The 20,268-nt window shown below is 39.4% G+C and overlaps 1 protein-coding gene across 1 annotated transcript in view; it reads right to left on the bottom strand.

Moving 5' to 3' along the window:
- Nucleotides 1-20,268, bottom strand: part of LOC133611375 (nardilysin-like) — an 84,896-nt gene that overhangs the window by 39,408 nt on the left and 25,220 nt on the right. Inside the window, exons 6-14 of the mRNA XM_061968094.2 lie at nt 19,322-19,395; nt 19,140-19,235; nt 18,841-18,963; nt 12,783-12,840; nt 12,316-12,389; nt 9,510-9,579; nt 8,963-9,040; nt 2,016-2,136; nt 1,635-1,693 (exon numbers count right to left, since the gene is read on the bottom strand). Of these exons, the coding sequence (XP_061824078.2) occupies nt 1,635-1,693; nt 2,016-2,136; nt 8,963-9,040; nt 9,510-9,579; nt 12,316-12,389; nt 12,783-12,840; nt 18,841-18,963; nt 19,140-19,235; nt 19,322-19,395 (753 nt within the window). The remainder of the gene's footprint in view (nt 1-1,634; nt 1,694-2,015; nt 2,137-8,962; nt 9,041-9,509; nt 9,580-12,315; nt 12,390-12,782; nt 12,841-18,840; nt 18,964-19,139; nt 19,236-19,321; nt 19,396-20,268) is intronic.

Raw genomic sequence — 20,268 nt, 5'->3', positions numbered from 1 at the left:
TTATTTATTTAACGGTACCCATCCCAAGTTGTCTAAAAAAAATGTGTTGACTCGAAACACGCAGGAAATGCAGGAGATCAAAGGTCTGCTATTAACTATTTTATCCAAGAGGAGACTGAGGGCAGCGAGAAAACATAGCGCTGCAAAGTACAGCAATAGGCCAAGCAAGTGCTTGTCAATTATTTTTTGTCATGCCCCTCCTTGAGGACATCATTTTTTTCCAAGCTTCAAATCTTTTTGAATCCTTTGCCACAAGCTTGGCACATCTATCTTTGGGCAGTTTTGCACAATCCTCTTTGCAGCAACTCTTAAGCTCCATCAGATTGGACGGAAACATTGATTGATTGATTGATTGATTGATAATCGGGATAGGTTGATTGCAACATTAAAATTGGCCCGAGTGTGTGAACGTGAGTGTGAATGTTGTCTGTCCATCTGTGTTGGCCCTGCGATGAGATGGCGACTTGTCCAGGGTGTACCCCGCCTTCCGCCCGAATGCAGCTGAGATAGGCTCCAGCACCCCCCGCAACCCCGAAAGGGACAAGCGGTAGAAAATGGATGGATGGATGGACTGATCTCCGCTATTAATATCGGATCGGGACATCACTATTAAAATTGCTGGATAAGAAATGTTTAACTGGGGACGGCGTGGCGCGGTTGGGAGAGTGGCTGTGCCAGCAACCTGATGATTCCTGGTTCAATCCACACCTTCTACCATCCTAGTCACGTCCGTTGTGTCCTTGAGCAAGACACTTCACCCTTGCTCCTGATGGGTCCTGGTTAGCGCCTTGCATGGCAGCTCCCGCCATCAGTGTGTGAATGTGTGTGTGAAAGGGTGAATGTGAGCGCAAACCTTCCGCAGAAATCAATGGTAAACTTTTACAACTGTGCCATCAGCAGTGTCCTCACTTACGGCTTTTTAGTGTGGTTTGCTAGCTGCACTAAAGCGAACCAACAGGCCCTCCAGCGAGTGGTTAAAGCGGCGGGGAAAATTACAAGGACAATACTCCCAGAGATGAGTGCCATGTACACAACTCGCTGCCTAAAGCGAGTACACAACATCCTGAAGGACAGATACCACACAGCACATGGCCTCTTCAACCTGCTACCCTCTGGAAGGAGGTATAGATCGATTCGCGCCAAGACCACCAGAATGTCTCACAGTCTGTATCCCCAGGCTGTGAGACTGCTAAATGAACAGCCTGCTCCTTTGCTGCCCCGGACCATCTTATTACCTCACTCTTCACCACCTCAATAATTGTGCTCTGGACTTTGCATTGCTGCAACATCAACGTAACACCCATCAGACATTCGACTGTTCCCAACCCCACCTCCCTCTATTCGCCATTTTCCTAACAATGCTAAACTGTAAACTATGGTCAACCTGCACTTCAATGCAGTTTCTATGCCACTGGAGAAAGCTCAAACAAAATCTTATTGACATGTATGACTTAAGTGTTATTATGACAATGACAATAAAGGAATTGATTTTGATTGATTGATTGATTGATTGAATGTGGAAATAGTGTCTAAGCGCTTTGAGTTCCTTAAAAAGGTAGAAAAGCGCTATACAAGTATAACGCATTTTACCATTTTTACCATTTAACTAAAGTGCTTTGTGCTTATGTGAGTACCTTTGCTGAGGTCCGAAGTTCTGCAGCATCTTCAAGTACTGGAACACCAGGTGTGTCACCTGTGAGGAAAAAAAAAGTAGTGTTGCATTAATTTTGACAGGCAACACCCACTAACCAAAGCACACGAGGTGCTTCCCCCATTATAATAAACGGTGTCCTCAAGGCTGTGGTAACATTTAAAAGGGCATTTATTTTCCATTAAGGTTACAAAACAGCTCCCTTGTTGAATGTCTCCCCTGGTTAACAAGGGTTGTCATGGCAGCACTCCACACTTTCCTCAAATAACCCAATGTGTTGCTAAAAGCAGATGCCAGACAGCTGAGCTGGCAAGTCATGGAAAATAGGAATTGCCAGGCTATCTCATGAAACAGAAGAAGATACCTGGTAGAAGTTTTGAAAACCTTCGTCAGTAAGAGTGATGGAGATTGAGAAGATGGAGTAGGTGGCGTTCTGGTCAAAGCCGGTTTCGCTGTTGCCGCCAAACAGAGCGAGGGCCCAGCACCTGCAGGCGTACAAATGATTGGATTGGAACGATGGAAGAATTATACATCGTTAAAAAAAACACTATGCTGCCCTTTTAAAGAGCTATTAGAGCCCAGGAGGGCACAAAAGTATGTTTCTTTAAAAGAAATACTTTAAGTTGTGGAAAAGAAAAATCTATCCTCTTCGCTCAGATTCAGCAGCTTCCTGTTGCGATGAGTCTCGGGTAAAACCCCCTGCAGCCTCCCACCCATGTCACCGCTGAGAGCTGCACATACTGTATACACATTATGCTCAACCGGTTATGTGCTGATGTAGCGGTCTCTGCGTTGTAGGCTAAAAGCCAGAGCTGCTAACCCAGCGGCGAGCCCACTATTTGAATCTGTCAGGGAGTGAGGTTTACCAACGTACATCCGGCGCAGTCACTCCGACTGGCCCCCGCTACACTGACAGCAAACCGATATCAAATGTATAATCATCACATTTTCATAATTGGCCATGACACATTTGCAAAAAAATAAAAAATACAAGTAAGTACTGTAAAATACATGGAAGGCAAAACAAATATGTTAAGAGCTTAGGGCTGCAACTAACAACTAATTTGATAATCGATTAATCTGTCGATTATTACTTCGATTAATAATCGGATAAAAGAGACAAACTACTTTTCTATCCTTTCCAGTATTTTATTGAAAAAAACCCAGCATACTGGCACCATACTTATTTTGATTATTGTTTCTCAGCTGTTTGTAAATGTTGCAGTTTATAAATAAAGGTTTATAAAAAAAAAATAAAAAAAATAAAAAGTAGCCTCTGCGCATGCGCATAGCATAGATCCAACGAATCGATGACTAAATTAATCGCCAACTATTTTTATAATCGATTTTAATCGATTTAATCGATTAATTGTTGCAGCCCTATAAGAGCTACAAACTAACTTTCTTCAGTCGCTTATTTTTTTTTAATGTCACAAGGCGGAACATTTTGAAGGAGGGGCCCCACAAATTGTATCACTTCTGATACAACACAGAAAGTGGAACCACGAGTATAATATGTGATCATAACGAATCACCGTACATACTGTACGTTTTTGTTTTGTTGTGTGCAATGTTAGAAAATATTTGATGATATTAAAGAGAACAATGGTAGGAATGAGAAACAACCCACTGTATTTTTCGGACTGTAAGTCGCAGTTTTTTTCATAGTTTGGCCGGGGGTGCGACTTATACTCAGGAGCGACTTACGTGTGAAATTATTAACACATTACCGTAAAATATCAAATAATATTATTTAGCTCATTCACGTAAGAGACTAGACGTATAAGATTTCATGCGATTTAGCGATTAGGAGTGACAGATTGTTTGGTAAACGTATAGCATGTTCTATATGTTATAGTTATTTGAATGACTCTTACCATAATATGTTACGTTAACATACCAGTTGGTTATTTATGCCTCATATAACGTACACTTATTCAGCCTGTTGTTCACTATTCTTTATTTATTTTAAATTGCCTTTCAAATGTCTATTCTTGCTGTTGGCTTTTATCAAATACATTTCCCCAAAAAATGCGATTTATACTCCAGTGCGACATATATATGTTTTTTTCCTTCTTTATTATGCATTTTCGGCCGGAGCGACTTATAGTCCGCAAAATACGGTATTTATTAAAAACAGTCTGTAAAGGCCTTATGCTGTCTTTAAGTTGAAGTGGAGTGATTAGTTTTTTTGTGACACCCAGTGGTTATAATAATTTGTTGAGTTAGGCTCATAATGCAGTAAGTTGAATGATGTGGACGCGTTTGTTACTGGATACTTTCTAATAAGCTTCTGCCTTTGACACTTTGTATGTGTAATTAATGCGCAACAAGTTTTTGCTTCATCCCTCAAGCGTGAGTGAGGAATGCATGAAGAATGGCGTTTCCTCAATGTGAAGACCTAATAAGCCCGAATATAGATGATATCGATATTGTATCTGCTCACAGATGCAAACATAGTAGTTGTTTAAGCACACTGCAGCTAGTCTTGGATAAATGAACCAACCTCACTTGTTAACGCTTTAGTCACACGCAGGATTCTCACAGGAATGAGGCAAAAATTCATCCAGACCCACTGTAACATGCAACTCCAATGATTTAATTTGGGATGGGAATTGTTAGGGTTTTTACGATTCCGAGTCTATTTCAGATTCTGCTTAACAATTAGGTTCTTTATCGGTTCTCATCGATTATTATTTGGATACAAGGATAACAAACAAGTTGATTAGTGTTGAACTTTGTTAAGTTTAGAAGAAACATGAATGTTCAAACTCAACAGCGAGGTCTTAGGATGCCAACGACCTCCATGGGATGCCAGGGTCGGAACTCAGGGGTTCCCCAGAAAAAAAAAATCACATTTGAAAATAAATATAAGAGGAAAATTAATAGTCTTCTCACTATGTCAGCTAGTGACAAATACAAGCAAGTCAAGTCCAATCAAAGTGTGCATTGTGCAATTCTGCAACCATCAGCTGAAAACATTGGCCACTGCTTTGCAGAAAAATAAACATATATATTTTTTAGAAAGGATATGAGATTTTTCTGACTAATTACAGTGTCTCTGCAGTGGAGTACAATTCCCAAACAGGGAGGAGGCGTGCAGCCTGAGAGTCAAACGCTGTTTCGTCATGATTTGCATGAGGAGTATTTATTTCATGTTTATAATAATAATAGCAGCTTTTACAATGAGGTGCTAACATGACAGGCAGTGTTCGTTAGTTACCTGCAGTACTAACAGCAGATGACGAGCTGACTTCGCCGCTGTTGCTGCTGGTGGAGCTTCACCTCCTTTCGATCGGACGGGATCGAAATTCCGTCATTTATTCAAAGATTTCATCTTCTGTGTGTGCTAATGTGCCTGCTAGGATTTCCTCTCCTTGATGAAATATCCACTTTGCAAGTATTGCAAGTTGCCCGGTTGTCATCCTTTCTTGCGAATAACTGGGAGCTGGTTCTAAACAAGAACCGGTTTTCAATTCCCTTCGCTACTGTATATTTGATACTTGTTTATATTGACAAATGTGCTGTTTTAGACGTGGATGCATATGCAAAAGGGCAACATATTTATCTGTACAGTAATCTATCTATTTATATCTGCACCTTATTGCTCTTTTATCCTGCACTACCACAAGCTAATGCAACAAAATTGTGTTCTTATCTGTACTGTAAAGTTCAAATTTGAATGACAATAATGGAAGTCTAAGTCTAAATTAGTGACACTTATTATGCATGTTTAGCTTAAGTGTTATTGTGTGCATAACGGTTGTGTAGCTGCTAAGTCCTAGTAGATCAGGGCTCACCAACCTTTTTGAAACCAAGAGCTACTTCTTGGGTACTGATTAATGCGAAGGGCTACCAGTTTGATACACACTTAAATAAATTGCAAGAAAAAGCCAATTTCCTCAATTTACCTTTAACTCTATGTTATTATTAATAATTAATGATATTTATCTTTGTGGAAACACTGATCATCTTAATGGTTTCTCACAATAAATATATATAGAAACAGATAAATATCAATATGCAACACTTTATTTTTATATTTTCTCTAAGTGCACATTTTTCAAATCGAACATTTTCAAATGATCACTTCTAAGACAGTCTTGTGAAAAATCCCATTTTAACTAGCTAGCCACTAACATGTTTTAACAAATCATGAATTACTTTGCATCATGTTTGTACAAATAATAACTCATGTAAAATACAAAAGTCAACTCTCACATTTTTCAATAAATCATGTCACACTTTGAAATGGACACCAAATCTGTTATCTGTTTCTTTGTCAGTTAGTGAAGACCAAGTCTTTAAAATATTTTCTTGGATTTTCAAATTCTATTTGTTTTGTCTCTCTCAGAATTAAAAATGTCGAGCAAAGCGAAACCAGCTTGTTAGTAAATAAATACAATTTAAAAAATAGAGGCAGCTCACTGGTAAGTGCTGCTATTTGAGCTATTTTTAGAACAGGCCAACGGGCGACTCATCTGGTCCTTACGGGCTACCCTGTAGTAGACTATACCCTACCAAGTTCACCTTTTGTAAATGACTTGTGTCCTTATTGCAGGACATTAGATGTTAACTGGTCGTAAAGCTTTGCACACGTAAACACGCTGCAGGATTGTCAGTATCACAGCTTAGATCTAAGATTTTACAATGCAAGTCGATGTATCCAATCCTTTTTTGCCTGATATCGGACCGATATCAATATCGGATCAGCGACCTCGTTACCGTGATGTGTGCTTTCATTTCAGGATCTCTGAAAAGTCTCCACTAAATTTGTGTGGAGTCTCTTTTTACTCCCTAAACATAGCAACAAAGTAGCTACTGATCCCTGCTGCTTCGTCTTCTTATTTTCTGGCAGACCAGATGTGTGATAATGTGTTTATGAGAGCCGTAGGGCCAAATGGGCTTTTACTTGTATTAGGGATGTACCGATCCGTTATTTGGATCGGATCGGCCGCCGATATTTGCCAAAAAATGCGTATCGGCAAGGCATGGGAAAAAGTCGATCCAGATCCAGTTAAAAAAAACAACTCTGGTCCGTGTTTTCCAACGCACCGATTTAAATAATACATTCCACTTTTCTGCTGCTCCGTAATTTCCGTTCCGCATTTTCCAGCACACCTTCAACACATCCACACGTCTGTGAATTCTCACGCAGTTGCTTTTAGCTGCTGGCATTACACGACAGGCTCTTCTCACTCTTTCCTGTGTCTCCCTCTCACAGACAGCGAGTGCACCTTCTTACACACGTCACATACTGTCACGTCATACGTCACATACTGTCACGTCATACGTCACATATGTGTACGTCCTCCCCGAGCAGAGAGGTAGCAGCATGGCTAACGTTAGCTGTGATGCTAGCGCAGCCGCTAAGGTGCGCGCCTGCTCAAACGTCCTCTGCGCACGGCAAATCTATGCCACGCACAAAATCAAATAAAAAAATAAGCGCATAACAATTTTCGACACACGGACACGACAGAGAAAACAGTTTTCGTCATCATTGTTCAAATATTGTAACGTCTGTCGAGACGCTTATCTCCGTTCGGTGCCACACGCCCACACCATCAAAATGCCGAGGCAAAAATTTCCAGATCAACACCGTCTGAAAAAATTAGTAATCTATTTAGTTGTGATTTCCTTCTCTGCATGAAAGTTTAAAAGTAGCATATATTAATGCAGTATGAAGAAGAATGTTTTAATGTAGACATGCAAGCCTTGAAAGAAAATTTTGAAAATCAAGACTACATTTCCTGCAAATGGGTGCATTTCTACCCTATATTTTAACTTTAGATTTATTCTCATATCAAACTCTGACACTTACATCCGGCGCCCCCCTCCACACCCTGCATTATAAATAATGTAAATAATTCAATGTGATTATCTTGTGTGATGACTGCATTATGATGATAGTATATATCTGATAGTATATATCTGTATCATGAATCAATTTAAGTGGACCCCGACTTAAACAAGTTGAAAAACGTATTCGGGTGTTACCATTTAGTGGTCAATTGTACGGAATATGTACTTCACTGTGCAACCTACTAATAAAAGTCTCAATCAATCAATCAAAACACATAGAATCATCATACTGCTGTGATTATATGCATCAAGTGTTCATTCAAGGCTAAGGCAAAATATCGAGATATATATCGTGTATCGCAATATGGCCTTAAAATATCGCAATATTAAAAAAAGGCCATATCGCCCAGCCCTAGTTCAATGATGCCATTTCTGTTTGTCATGTATAATTTTGTCAATTTTGTGTTTATCCTTGAATAAACAGGTCAGTTTCTTGTTACCAACCATTGTGTATTATTCAAACTCCCCTAATTCAGCTGGCTAGTTGTTATCAAGAGTACTAAAACCCTTTTCAACATGATTCTGACAACTAAGTAGGCTAAACAACTTTAAACTTTAATACATGCTCGGATAGGCCAGTATCGGTATCGGTCAGTATCGGTATCGGTCAGTATCGGTATCGGATCGGAAGTGCAAAAACAATATCGGTATCGGATCGGAAGTGCAAAAACCTGGATCGCTACATCCCTAACTTGTATAGCGCATTTCTACCTTTAAGTTACACAAAGCACTTTAACAATGCTTTAGGAGCAACTGGGGGCTCAGTGTCTTGACCAAGGCCACAACAAATAAATACAAGTACCGGTATAGGAACCACTGAAATTGCGGTTGGGACCACTTGCTGAAGTTCCACTATATTAAAAGGATTATCATGTCAAGTTTTCATTCTGCACTGAAACAAAACCTGAAAATGTGGGGAATAAAATGAAGTGGATGCGAGCATTTATTGCCTCCCAGACCCAAATCCAGCAAGGGGCACTCTAAAGCCCACCACTTAACACAGATAGTCTGCGCTCAAAAGCAAACCACTCGACCGACTCGGATTCCAAGCACACTCCGAGCTGTCCACTGCCGTCATTCATCAAGCATCGAAAACAAAAGCGCACGCACAAAAACTGGAATCCATGCCGCCAAGTGGTGCTGATGCAATAGCCCGTCGGTATTGTGGGATTACTGAGAGAGGTCTTTTTTTTTTTTTTTTGACGACTGGCTCAGCCACTTAGCAACGAAAGACTGAAATGCTCTTGTTGAAACAAAACAACACATCAAGCAGTGAATCCATGAATCCCACAGTCGAGTGAATCAGCACAAGGTCTGGGGGACTGTGCTCAAAATGCCCTCAAATGGGGAAAGGGAATCAAGAAATAAAGCTTGTGAGTTGCCAGTAAATTGAAGACCTTTAAATTGGGTTTTGGAGGACCCTCAAATCAGAAAAGCAAACACACTCACTTTCTCCTGAGCACCGAGAGGATGCTTCCTGTGCCTTCGTGGCCAATCAGCCACGACATGTAGTGAAGAGGCTTCACTCTGGAAAGCGGCAAAACACATCTTTGAGGGCCACACCTGAAAGCGTGCATATACAACGTGCTACATGGACAAATATACTGAAACATACTTTTTTTCTATTTCTTTCCTTTTTTTAACATGTTCTGTCCAGCCACTCAGGCAAATCATATTGTTGATGTAGATGCACATATCTGCTGTACATATTTACTTTACAGAAGAAAAGTGTTGAATACTTCTCTTGTTGCCTTACTTATATTTGACTTTATTAAATACATATATGTAGTGTTTGGCACAGCCGGACTGGAGCAGGAGGGGAGAGAAAATAACTAAAGAAGACAGAGGGGGAAATTGCGGGGATAAGGGGGGGCTAAGACAGAAAGAGACAACAACATAACATCAGCACTGAGAAACACCAATAATCACATTGAATGTGATGACTGCTTGTCCCAATACATTTGTCCATGTCTATACAAAATCTCCAAGCACTCACCTGTAGTGCTTCTCTTGAGGCGGGAGGGCCCAGGTGATATTCAAAGCGTGAACTTTACGCACAGGAACGACTGCAGGCACACAAACGCACAATTAGTTGCTGTTGCTGCTCCGTTACAACATTATCAACTGTGGGGGTCACAAGCCCATTTTCAGCGGGTCGCAGGTTTTTAACGAGGAAACAAAAAAAGGTAGGATAAAGTAATATGTTCATCTTATTGTGACATGAGCATAACAACACCAACGTGCTAAATGTCAGCAATTTGTTTTTATGCACTTTCGAAATCTATTAAGAGTGTGCAGGTGTACATAATGGTGTGACCAAGGGAATCGACATGTTTATGAGGTTTATTTTCGACAGTGTCTGGGAAAAAAACAGTGGCGTTGACTTCAAGACATATATATTAACAGTGTACATTTTAAAAAGAAAAATTATAATACGTTTGGAGAGGGTGGAGCGTTGGAGCGTGGTTTTATTTGCAATCTGGGAACGCCTTCATAATCTTGCAGACATACTCAAAAAAACAAAAAAAAACAGGTGGGACGGCGTGGCGCAGTGGGAGAATCCCGTGCGCAACCCGAGGGTCCCTGGTTCAATCCCCACCTAGTACCAACCTCGTCATGTCCGTTGTGTCCTGAGCAAGACACTTCACCCTTGCTCCTGATGGGTGCTGGTTAGCGCCTTGCATGGCAGCTCCCTCCATCAGTGTGTGAATGTGTGTGTGAATGGGTAAATGTGGAAGTAGTGTCAAAGCGCTTTGAGTACCTTAAAGGTAGAAAAGCGCTATACAAGTGCAACCCACAACCCATTATAAAAGTGAACATTTACACACATTTTACACCAATGCATATCCAATATATATAATCCAGACCACAGAGAAGTGTTTTAAATAGAGATGTACGATAATGGCTTTTTTGCCGATATCCCGATATTGTCCAACTCTTAATTACCGATTCCGATATCAACCGATACCGATATAGACAGTCATGGAATTAACAAATTATAATGCCTAATTTTGTTGTGATGCCCCGCTGGATGCATTAATACAATCCAATCCAATCCACTTTATTTATATAGCACATTTAAACAACAAAATGTTTCCAAAGTGCTGCACAACAATATTAAACACAATTAAAAACAATATAAAATAAATATGATTAAAAACAATTTCAAAGGGTAAAACCAATTAAAACAGTAAATAGAAAGCAAAATTTTAAAAACACAGAGGACAACAGAGGACCACACAACTCACGTAGTGTTAAAAGCCAGAGAATAAAAGTGGGTCTTAAGACGAGACTTAAAACACTCCACAATGTAACAAGGTTTTCCAAAATAAATAAACTCAAGTTATGGAAAAAAAAATGCCAACATGGCACTGCCATATTTATTATTGAAGTCACAAAGTGCACTATTTTTTTTAACATGCCTCAAAACAGCAGCTTGGATTTTGGGACATGCTCTCCCTGAGAGGGTTGAGGTGGGGGTAGCGGGGGGGTGTATATTGTAGCGTCCCGGAAGAGTTAGTGCTGCAAGGGGTTCTGGGTATTTGTTCTGTTGTGTTTATGTTGTGTTACGGTGCGGATGTTCTCCCGAAATGTGTTTGTCATTCTTGTTTGATGTGGGTTCACAGTGTGGCGCATATTTGTAACGGTGTTAAAGTTGTTTATACAGCCACCTGTATGGCTGTCGACCAAGTATGACTTGCATTTACTTGTGTGTGTGCAAAGCCGTAGATATTATGTGATTGGGCCGGCACGCAAAGGCAGTGCCTTTAAGGTTTATTGGCACTCTGTACATCTCCCTACGTCCGTGTACACAGCGGCGTTTTAAAAAGTCATACATTTTACTTTTTGAAACCGATACCGATAATTTTGAAACCGATACCGATAATTTCCGATATTACATTTTAAAGCATTTATCGGCCGATAATAACGGCAGTCCGATATTATCGGACATCTCTAGTTTTAAATGTAGATTAAAATCACCATGGGTCCCCTTTTACCTGGTTTTGTGCTGGTACAATGTATTTCCGTAAAATTAAAAAAACTTGACAAATGATTTTCTACAATTTGAGTCACCGCTTGTCATTAAAGCAGTGCTTCTAAATGTTTTTTGTTACAACCCCCTAGAAAGAAGAAAACATTTTCCGCCCCCCCCTCCCCCACCTCCACTAACTGCGACAACTATAAATAGTATTTAATCATCTATAAAATTGTCATAAGTACACCTCTGCAAAACAGTATATCCTTATTATTATGTACTACAACAAAAAAGAAAGACATGAAGATCAACTTGAACATTGTTTTATAGTATGTAACAGAAACGATTTCAAGTGCATCAATTTCCAAGAACAAAAAATTCGTAAAAATATAAAATTAAATTATTACTAAACATATGTGAACTAATCTAATTGATCAACAACATTAACTCAGGAGCACAATATATAAAACCCTTTAACCGACAAAACAAAAATGAATAAAACAATGTAATTTTTTTTTAATCAAAACGAGGAAGTCAGGATTAATGGCTACAATCTGCACGTTGTAGAGGGAACAGTTTTTCTAAGCAGGGTTTGAAGCATGATGCTGCATGATACTGATAAAGTATGTTCCCGCAGAGAACATGCTTTGAGAAGAACTGCATTGAGGAGCGATGGTGAGTCCCTAAACCAAACAAGTTGAGAACCACTGCGCTAAAACTCTATTTTAAAGCCGCAAAGCACTTTTTGTGGGGATTTTTTGACTCCATTTTAAACTTGATAGGAGCCTGGCAGTTTGGAGAGCAAATGTTCAAAGAAAGACGATACCTCTATATAGCTTGTTGAAGGCCGGGGTGTCAAAGGGATCCAGCATGTCGGAGAAGTCCGGCTTGGGAAAGCCACTGCAGACAAGGAAAGACAAAAATGAAGCAATACTGTTGAATTAATGTTTTTGTAGAACACGCGCCTGGCGTAGCTCATAACACTGCACAAATTAGCATAAACTGGTATGACAAGTACCAGTGGAGCCATGTAATAATATAATGTGTAGCGTGTGACAATAAAAGGAAGCAGTAAAGTGAAGGAAACTTAACACCCCTCTAAAGCAGAAGGATTTTGAAGGAGAGTTTGCCTGAGATAAGTAAATGAAAAAAAGGCTTAAAAAGGCGATGGCTAAAGTCTTGACATTTACTAGCTAAATCCCTGGAGTTACATCTCCAATGGTATCGCTGTTCAGGCGACAGTATCCCACAGCCGCGATGGTGAGTTGAGTGCCTCCTTGAAGCCACACTCACTTGTTGGGCACCTTGCTGAAGATCTCTCGAACCCACTCCTCCAGCGTGTCCAGTTTCTCTGAGGACACACGGAGATGGCGAGGACAATTAGAACTCAAGTGCGCATGTGTCAGTCATGCCGACGGAGGACAGGTCACATATTAGGTACAGCGGAACCTCGGTTTTCGTTACTAAGACGTTCCAAAAAGTCCCGACGAAGACGTAATTGTATGAAAACAAAGGGTGTAACGGTACGTGTATTTGTTTAGGTACGGGGGTTTCGGTTCGGTTCGGAGGTGTTCCGAACGAGTTTCTACACGGACATATTAAGTAGCGCACCGCACGTTGTGTAAACAATGCACACCGAGGCGCAACACACAGCATGCTAGTAGCGACCGGGCAACGACAACATGTAAAAGTCAGAGCTGGAAGACTCTCCTGCCTCGTTAAGATCTCGCGTTTGGGAAAACTTCGGCTTCGCGGTGCGATAAAACAATGGAGGACGAGAGGCGGACAAAGCAAAAGCGGTTTGCCGACATTGTTCAGCAGCGGTAGAGTATGCTTCTGGCAACACGTCAAACATGCTAACCCATTTTGAAGCGGCACCACCCCAAAGTGAAAATCGCTTCAACGACGAGAAAGACGAACAAACACAGCTCCCACCGCATTTAAGCAGCCTCTCCTCGGCGAGTCAGGCAGGGCTAAAGCAATAACAAATGTTTTTATAGCAGCAGATTTCAGACCATATTGCATTAAAAAATATATTTTGACCCACTTCTATGGTGAAAGAACAATGAGCCCATATATCCTTGCTGTTTGGTTTTAAAGCTTTATATGGACTGGCACCTCATTATATCTCGGACTCTCATCCAAACTTACAATCCTGCGCGCGCTCTGAGGTCCGAGAGCCAGCTCCAGCTCGTGGTGCCCAAGATGAGACTTAAAACCAGGAGAGACAGGGCCTTCTCTGTGGTCGACCCTAAGCTCTGGAACACTCTGCCCCTCCATGTTCGAACTGCTCCCACAGTGGAGTGTTTTAAGTCTCGTCTTAAGACCCACTTTTATTCTCTGGCTTTTAACACTACGTGAGTTGTGTGGTCCTCTGTGTTTTTAACATTTTGATTTCTATTTACTGTTTTAATTGGTTTTACCCTTTAAAATCGTTTTTAATCATATTTATTTTATATTGTTTTTAATTGTTTTTAATATTGTTGTGCAGCACTTTGGAAACATTCTGTTGTTTAAATGTGCTATATAAATAAAGTGGATTGGATTGGATCCTCTTACTGCCAAGTTAGCCAGGCACTACCTCGCCATACCTGCTTACCTCTGTGCCATTGTAACTGCAAGCAGGTCTGCTCTTTCTGCAGAAAATGTGGATAAACTGATTTTTCTGGCAAAAAACATTAAGATTGAGTGAAAGTCACCAGGGTTAAAAGCTAGGGGTTGGAAAGAAAAGTTAATCTGAGGCTTAGTTGACTTGAAACTGTTTAATGTTGAACTTTTTGTATGTACAGTAGAAGAAAAGTTTTGTCATTTTATTTAATCTGAGCAACAACTTGAGGCAGTTTAATGTTGATTAACGTGGACCCCGACTTAAACAAGTTGAAAAACGTATTCGGGTGTTACCATTTAGTGGTCAGTTGTACGGAATATGTACTGTACTGTGAAATCTACTTATAAAAATCACTTTATATGTAGAAAGGTTTGGTTAAGAAACCATTCTGAGCCTTATCTTACTTAGTTTTTATTTGACCACATTAACCTTGGCAATCGACCCTGTGTGTATATGTATGTTATTATTATCCTTATCATTCATGACCGCCTGCTGTTGCACTGATCAGCCTAGTGGTGGCTCACATCCATCACACACAGAGCTATTTCTATTTTTGGACAGAATTATTATAGTGTTCCCAATGTTAAAAGGATAAAGCCATTGTTTACAAATTTGGTAAATAAATAACCAAAAAAATGTATATTTTGTTGTTTTCTTACTGTACCGAAAATGAACCGAACCGTGACCTCTAAACCGAGGGACGTACCGAACCGACATTTTTGTGTACCGTTACACCCTTAATGAAAACCCGTAGCACTGTTTTTCCATAGTAAATAATGTCAATTCAATTACCCAATTCCAGAGATTCTATGGGGAAAGATTATAGTTTAACACGCAGAAAACAATTGTCAAATACAAATAAATGACACATGAAAATGTAACATCACTTATACTGTTGTTGGTAAGGATAGGTGCTTTTATAGGTACCGATGGTTACCCAGTTGTGTAAAATCAAACGGTACCATATATTGATACCTTTGTTGCGCGTAACGTCACGTCTGGTTGCAGACTGTGCATTAGCTCAAGAACTTGGCAGAAAATCAGGCGTATTCATAGCAAACTGCTTCAGGGTATTCTTGCAATTTTCCATGACTACAAAGCAAGCATGCCCGAAAGAAAGCACTAAAAAGTAAGGCTGCAGTTTTCAAAATGTGCTAGCTCGATGCTAATTCACATTACATATGCCATACACATGCTACTGATTAGCATTAACAATTTTACATGGCGATTTCAACATCTCCGAATTTGGTAAATAAGATGCTTGCTGCAATCAAACAACTGGTGTGGAATAAGTCAAATATTTACAGTTAAACACTTGTAGGACTCAAAAGACAAGACTGGCACATTCAACTTAATGGTAAAGACTACTTGCGGAAAAACTGAACTTGCAAATGAGACAAAGTTATTATCAGAATCAGAATTATTAGCTCAATGTAAAATATTTATTTTATTTCATTATTTCACAAAGAGTATGCAAAGCAGTAATCAGAGCAAAGGGTGGCTATTTTGAAGAAACTAGAATATAAAACATGTTTTCAGTTATTTCACCTTTTATGTCAAGTACATAACTCCACATGTGTTCATTCATAGTTTTGATGCCTTTAGTGACAATCTACAGTGTAAATAGTCATGAAAATAAAGAAAACGCATTGAAGGAGAAGGTGTGTCCAAACTTCTGGCCTGTACTGTGTATGCAGCCTTATTAGTATTTATGCAGCCTTTGTGGTAAAATATTGAACACAAAATTCAAACATGTGCAGGTATAGACTTACATTACGGCAAAAAGTAAGTAAAGACACATTTGTAAATAAATACAGTGCCTAAAATGATCATAAAATAGTGGTACAATGTCAATTAAGCTGGGGTATGACCTTATAAATTGTGTTTCTAGAGAACATTTGGGTTTTATTCAGAACTAATTTATCATCCTTTGTAGTACCAAACAAAATATTTGCTTTGTGTTACTTTGCTCTTGTTTTCAGGATCTTCTGTCATATTGTGTTTGTCTTTCTGCTGGGGGGAAAATGTCATTACTGAAGCAACATATCAGACTCACAGCATGAGGTGGATGGTGGAAAGAAAAAAAAAATAAGCACTTCATTTATACAGGCTTTATCCTTCCAAGAAAGCACCTGGCTGTGTGAATCCTCTCAGCACTGTTTGTGTGGGGGGGAAAATCCTCCTCAATGCTTATGACAACGGCAGACTGGGTTCGTAATCGTCGCTGTAGTGATTTAACGCACATTAAATATAAAAGAATATAGTGTTAAACAATTGCCTTAGTAAAACGTTTAACTGTAATATGTGTAAGTTCTGTGGTTATCAACACACGTTTCTCCTCTTGAGTACCTTCCGTTGAATTAATACTCACAGTTTCTTTACTTAATTACTAAATGCACCTATTTCTCCTCCTAAGTCGTTCCTCGTTTATAGCTGGTAATTGTTTACGGGTGTAATGGTGGTAAATTAATTTCTGCAAAGTATGAATTATTCATCATAAAACTAATACTTACATAGCTAGAGCATAAAATAGGTTTTTATTTTATTTAACCTTTATTATATTAAGAATGTCTTTTTCAAGGGAGTCTTGTACATTCACACACCAGTGTAGGTGCCACTGGGAGCAAAGTGTGTCTTGCCCAAGACACAACGGCCATGATTAAGATGACGGAAGCTGGAATTGAACCTGCAACCCTCAAGTTGGTGGCACGGCCGCTCTACTATCCAAGCCACGCCGACCTTCTAAATGTTTTTGTTTTTTTTAAACACTGAGAGCCCTCTAGACATTAAATAACACCCAAATAGTTACCTTTACACTCTTGTAATCCAATATAGTAGACATAATGATAGAAAATAAGATTATACTGTGCTAAATGTAGGAGCCATGGTCTCATCTAATAGCCAATACTACTGCAGTTTAGATATTAGCTCATTTAGTCATTTGTAGACTTGAAAATGGCCAAAACCACGTAAAAAATGTTTCAAAACCCATAAACAAAATCCAAATCAGAAGGACGACTATGTTGCCGTTTCAGTCTGGACTGCAGGGGATTTAATTTGTCCACCAGATGGCGCTACTTTTTCCCCAAACAAAGCATGCATTAAAATGTCTTACTGTTTTCTGCAGGGGTGCTGTGCTATTGTGCTTTTGATGTTGGATAATAGTGTGAATGTTAAAAAGTTGTTTTTATTTTAAAAGTGTTTTCACTCAAAAATAACTAATCTATAATCTCATCTAGTGGCCAATACCACTGTAATATTGATATCTTCATTTAGCCAATTTTTGTTGCTTGAAAATATTTAATATAGGCCAAAAATAAGTAGAACATGCTTTACAAACACCTGCGATAGAGTAATGCTGCAAACTTCTATCTATGACTATTACTATTTATGATATTGTCGACTTATGGTGATTCAGCCATATTGTACTGAGCATCCAGGACAGACGATCATGTTAAAGGGGAACTGCACTTTTTTTTTGGAATTCTGCTTATCATTCACAATCCATTTGCAAGACAAGAACATATATGTTTTTCTTTTTTTAAATGCATTCTATGTCGAATATACGACAAATACGAGGTGGCTGATAATGCAGCTACACTAGTACACTATTCCGCCCATTGAGCCATCTAAAATAACATCCAAAAGCCAACAGTACTACATTTACATCGTTTGACCTGAAAGTATTAGCGATATTGTTATTATCAGCGCTTTTGCAGAAAAAATATATTTAGCGGCGTCGTGACCACAGAGATAACTAGCTTACGCTGCTATATTGACATATTGAGTCGGTGACCTGGCGCTTCACCTCTGAGCTGCTAAAAGTTAATTCTAGATTTTAAATCATGCTTTTCACCTGGACAGTAGAAGGATTTTGCTATAAATGGTCAACTCTGACGTTTAACTTATCCCAAGAGATGGCGAGAAAGACATGAAAAGACACTTGTTTGCAGCACCTTTTTATGGATTATGATTATTTCTTCATCTATATGGGAATACATGCACATCCCATCCGTCGGCATCCCAGTGAGAGCAGACATTGTACAGTAAGTGATTGTTACAATTGCTACTATTTTTTTTTCTATGAAAAGTGACAGTATTTAATTGCCATAAAAGGCACACTTCCATGGTAGCTTCACACACATAAAATACACAAATAAGCCCCGCCAAAAAAGAGCAAAAAGTAATTGTGGAAGTCATCCTCAGAATATATGCTAAGGTCTTGCAAAATTCACTTCGGTTGTGTGCGTTTTTCTAGGGCCAGTTTTGTCAGACAATGTTGTCAGATGTCGGGGGACATTGGACTTTCGAGGTTCCACTTTATGCTTTTACTTACGACCTGTTTGTGTGCACTGGTTGCACTATGCAATGTTACAGAGGTTTAACTTTCTCAGAGACAGTTCCGCAAAGATCATTATTTTTAATGTATTGAGTTTCTCCGTGCAAGAATTCAGAACTTTTTTTTTTGGCATAAATGTCAGCACTAGCCATCATCGGCCTTCACTGCAGCTCTTAATTAGCCTGCAGCATGATATTTTCTGTGTGAGAAAGTGTGGGGGCCAATGATGACATCACCGTGAAGAATGTGGCGACCTGAGGTGAGCTGTGAATAATTAGCCACAGACTGCTGAAGACGGATGGCGCGGATCCTCGTTAAGAGCTATACGATTTAATTAGGAGTCAATTAATCAACAGATTGCTTGTTAGAGTTCTGTCAATCTCTAAAAGACACATCTTGCTGACCTTTACTCTGCACAGCCAGGGTCATGTAATGGGCGGAGTAGTGTTTCTTCCAGAATGCGCGCAGCCGTTTGTAGACGCTGATCTTCTTCCTCTTGGGCTCCTGCTTCAGAGTCTGCGCGTTCCCTGGTGAGAGCAGGCACATCACAAAATCAACAGAGACAGAGACAAATTGTCCACAAACGCAAAAACGCCAGGGAGCGGTATAGGAGAGGGAGTTCGGGGGACTTGGCAAACAAACAACAACAAACGCCACCCTGCTGTGTTCTATTTGTCCCGGCGGTTGCGCTTCACCAACTTACCCCAGCAGAACTTGCCCATGGGGTGTCCCGCTTTGGCCAGACTGCCGAACAGCATCTCCTTCCTGTGGGAGTCTGACGGCTTAGCCAGCTGGTACTCTGATGGGGGAAAAAAAAAAGGAAATACTCAAGACTACAAAAAAAAAAAAAGGCGGTGTAGGTTTTTGCAATGTGAGGAGACTTACCGCTGTCAACGGCCTCTACCTCCCTGTCGATGGCGTCACGGATCATCAGGGGGCAGATGAAGAACTGAGCCCATCTGATGTATTGGGGGGATGAGATAAACAATTATGTATGAGTGTACATGAAGACAAATCTTAGGCCTGGCTAATCAGCCAGGCCTAAGATTCAAAAATCAATTAATCGAACGATGAATGAAAATGAACCCGATAATTTTTCCGCCATCGATAAATGACCTTGTTTGTGTGTGTTTTTTCTTTTCATACTGTATAAAATATCATCCTGTGATTAGGGATGCACTGATCAATTTTTATAAATAAGTACATAATAAAGCCTATCAATGCCAATCACAAAAGCTGATCCCAAATCTTTTAATTCTCACCGGCATTGAAAGTAAACAGGTTTTTAAAAAGAAAATAATATTTTTTCTGAGTCTTTAAATTAGTTTGCTTGTTGTTGATTTCGTTTGGTTTTATATTGTGTAGTTATATTTATATGGTAATTATTATTCTGTGACTGTAAATCGTTTGCTTGTTTTTTTATTGATGCTTTTATTTTTTTCTGTATTGTGTAGTTATAATTATATGCTTATACTTGTAATTGTATTGAGTTTGTGGACCCCAGGAAGACTAGTGGGTTGTTGTGGTAACCAGCTAATGGGGATCCTTAATAAAAATTTAAAATAAATAAATCTGGCTGATACAGTGGAACCTTGTTTTACAAAGCCCTCTTTTTGCAAACTTTTCAATCAAGGTTAAAACTCAGTGAGATACATGTACATAATGTATCGAGACAGAGCCATTAAGAGTTTGAGCAAAAATATGTTGTGTAGGAATTAACTACACAGTAGACACCATTAAACATTAACAACATGCAATCTATTTTTCTAAAGTAAAAACTTCTTGAAATGAAAAAAAATAATGTAAAAAAACCACTGTTTACTTTTTGATAT

This window comes from Nerophis lumbriciformis, linkage group LG08 (genome assembly GCF_033978685.3).
Source record: "Nerophis lumbriciformis linkage group LG08, RoL_Nlum_v2.1, whole genome shotgun sequence".
Classification (NCBI taxonomy): Eukaryota; Metazoa; Chordata; class Actinopteri; order Syngnathiformes; family Syngnathidae; genus Nerophis; species Nerophis lumbriciformis.
Note: the sequence above shows the minus strand (reverse complement) of the source record. Positions and strands in the feature narration are given on the sequence as shown.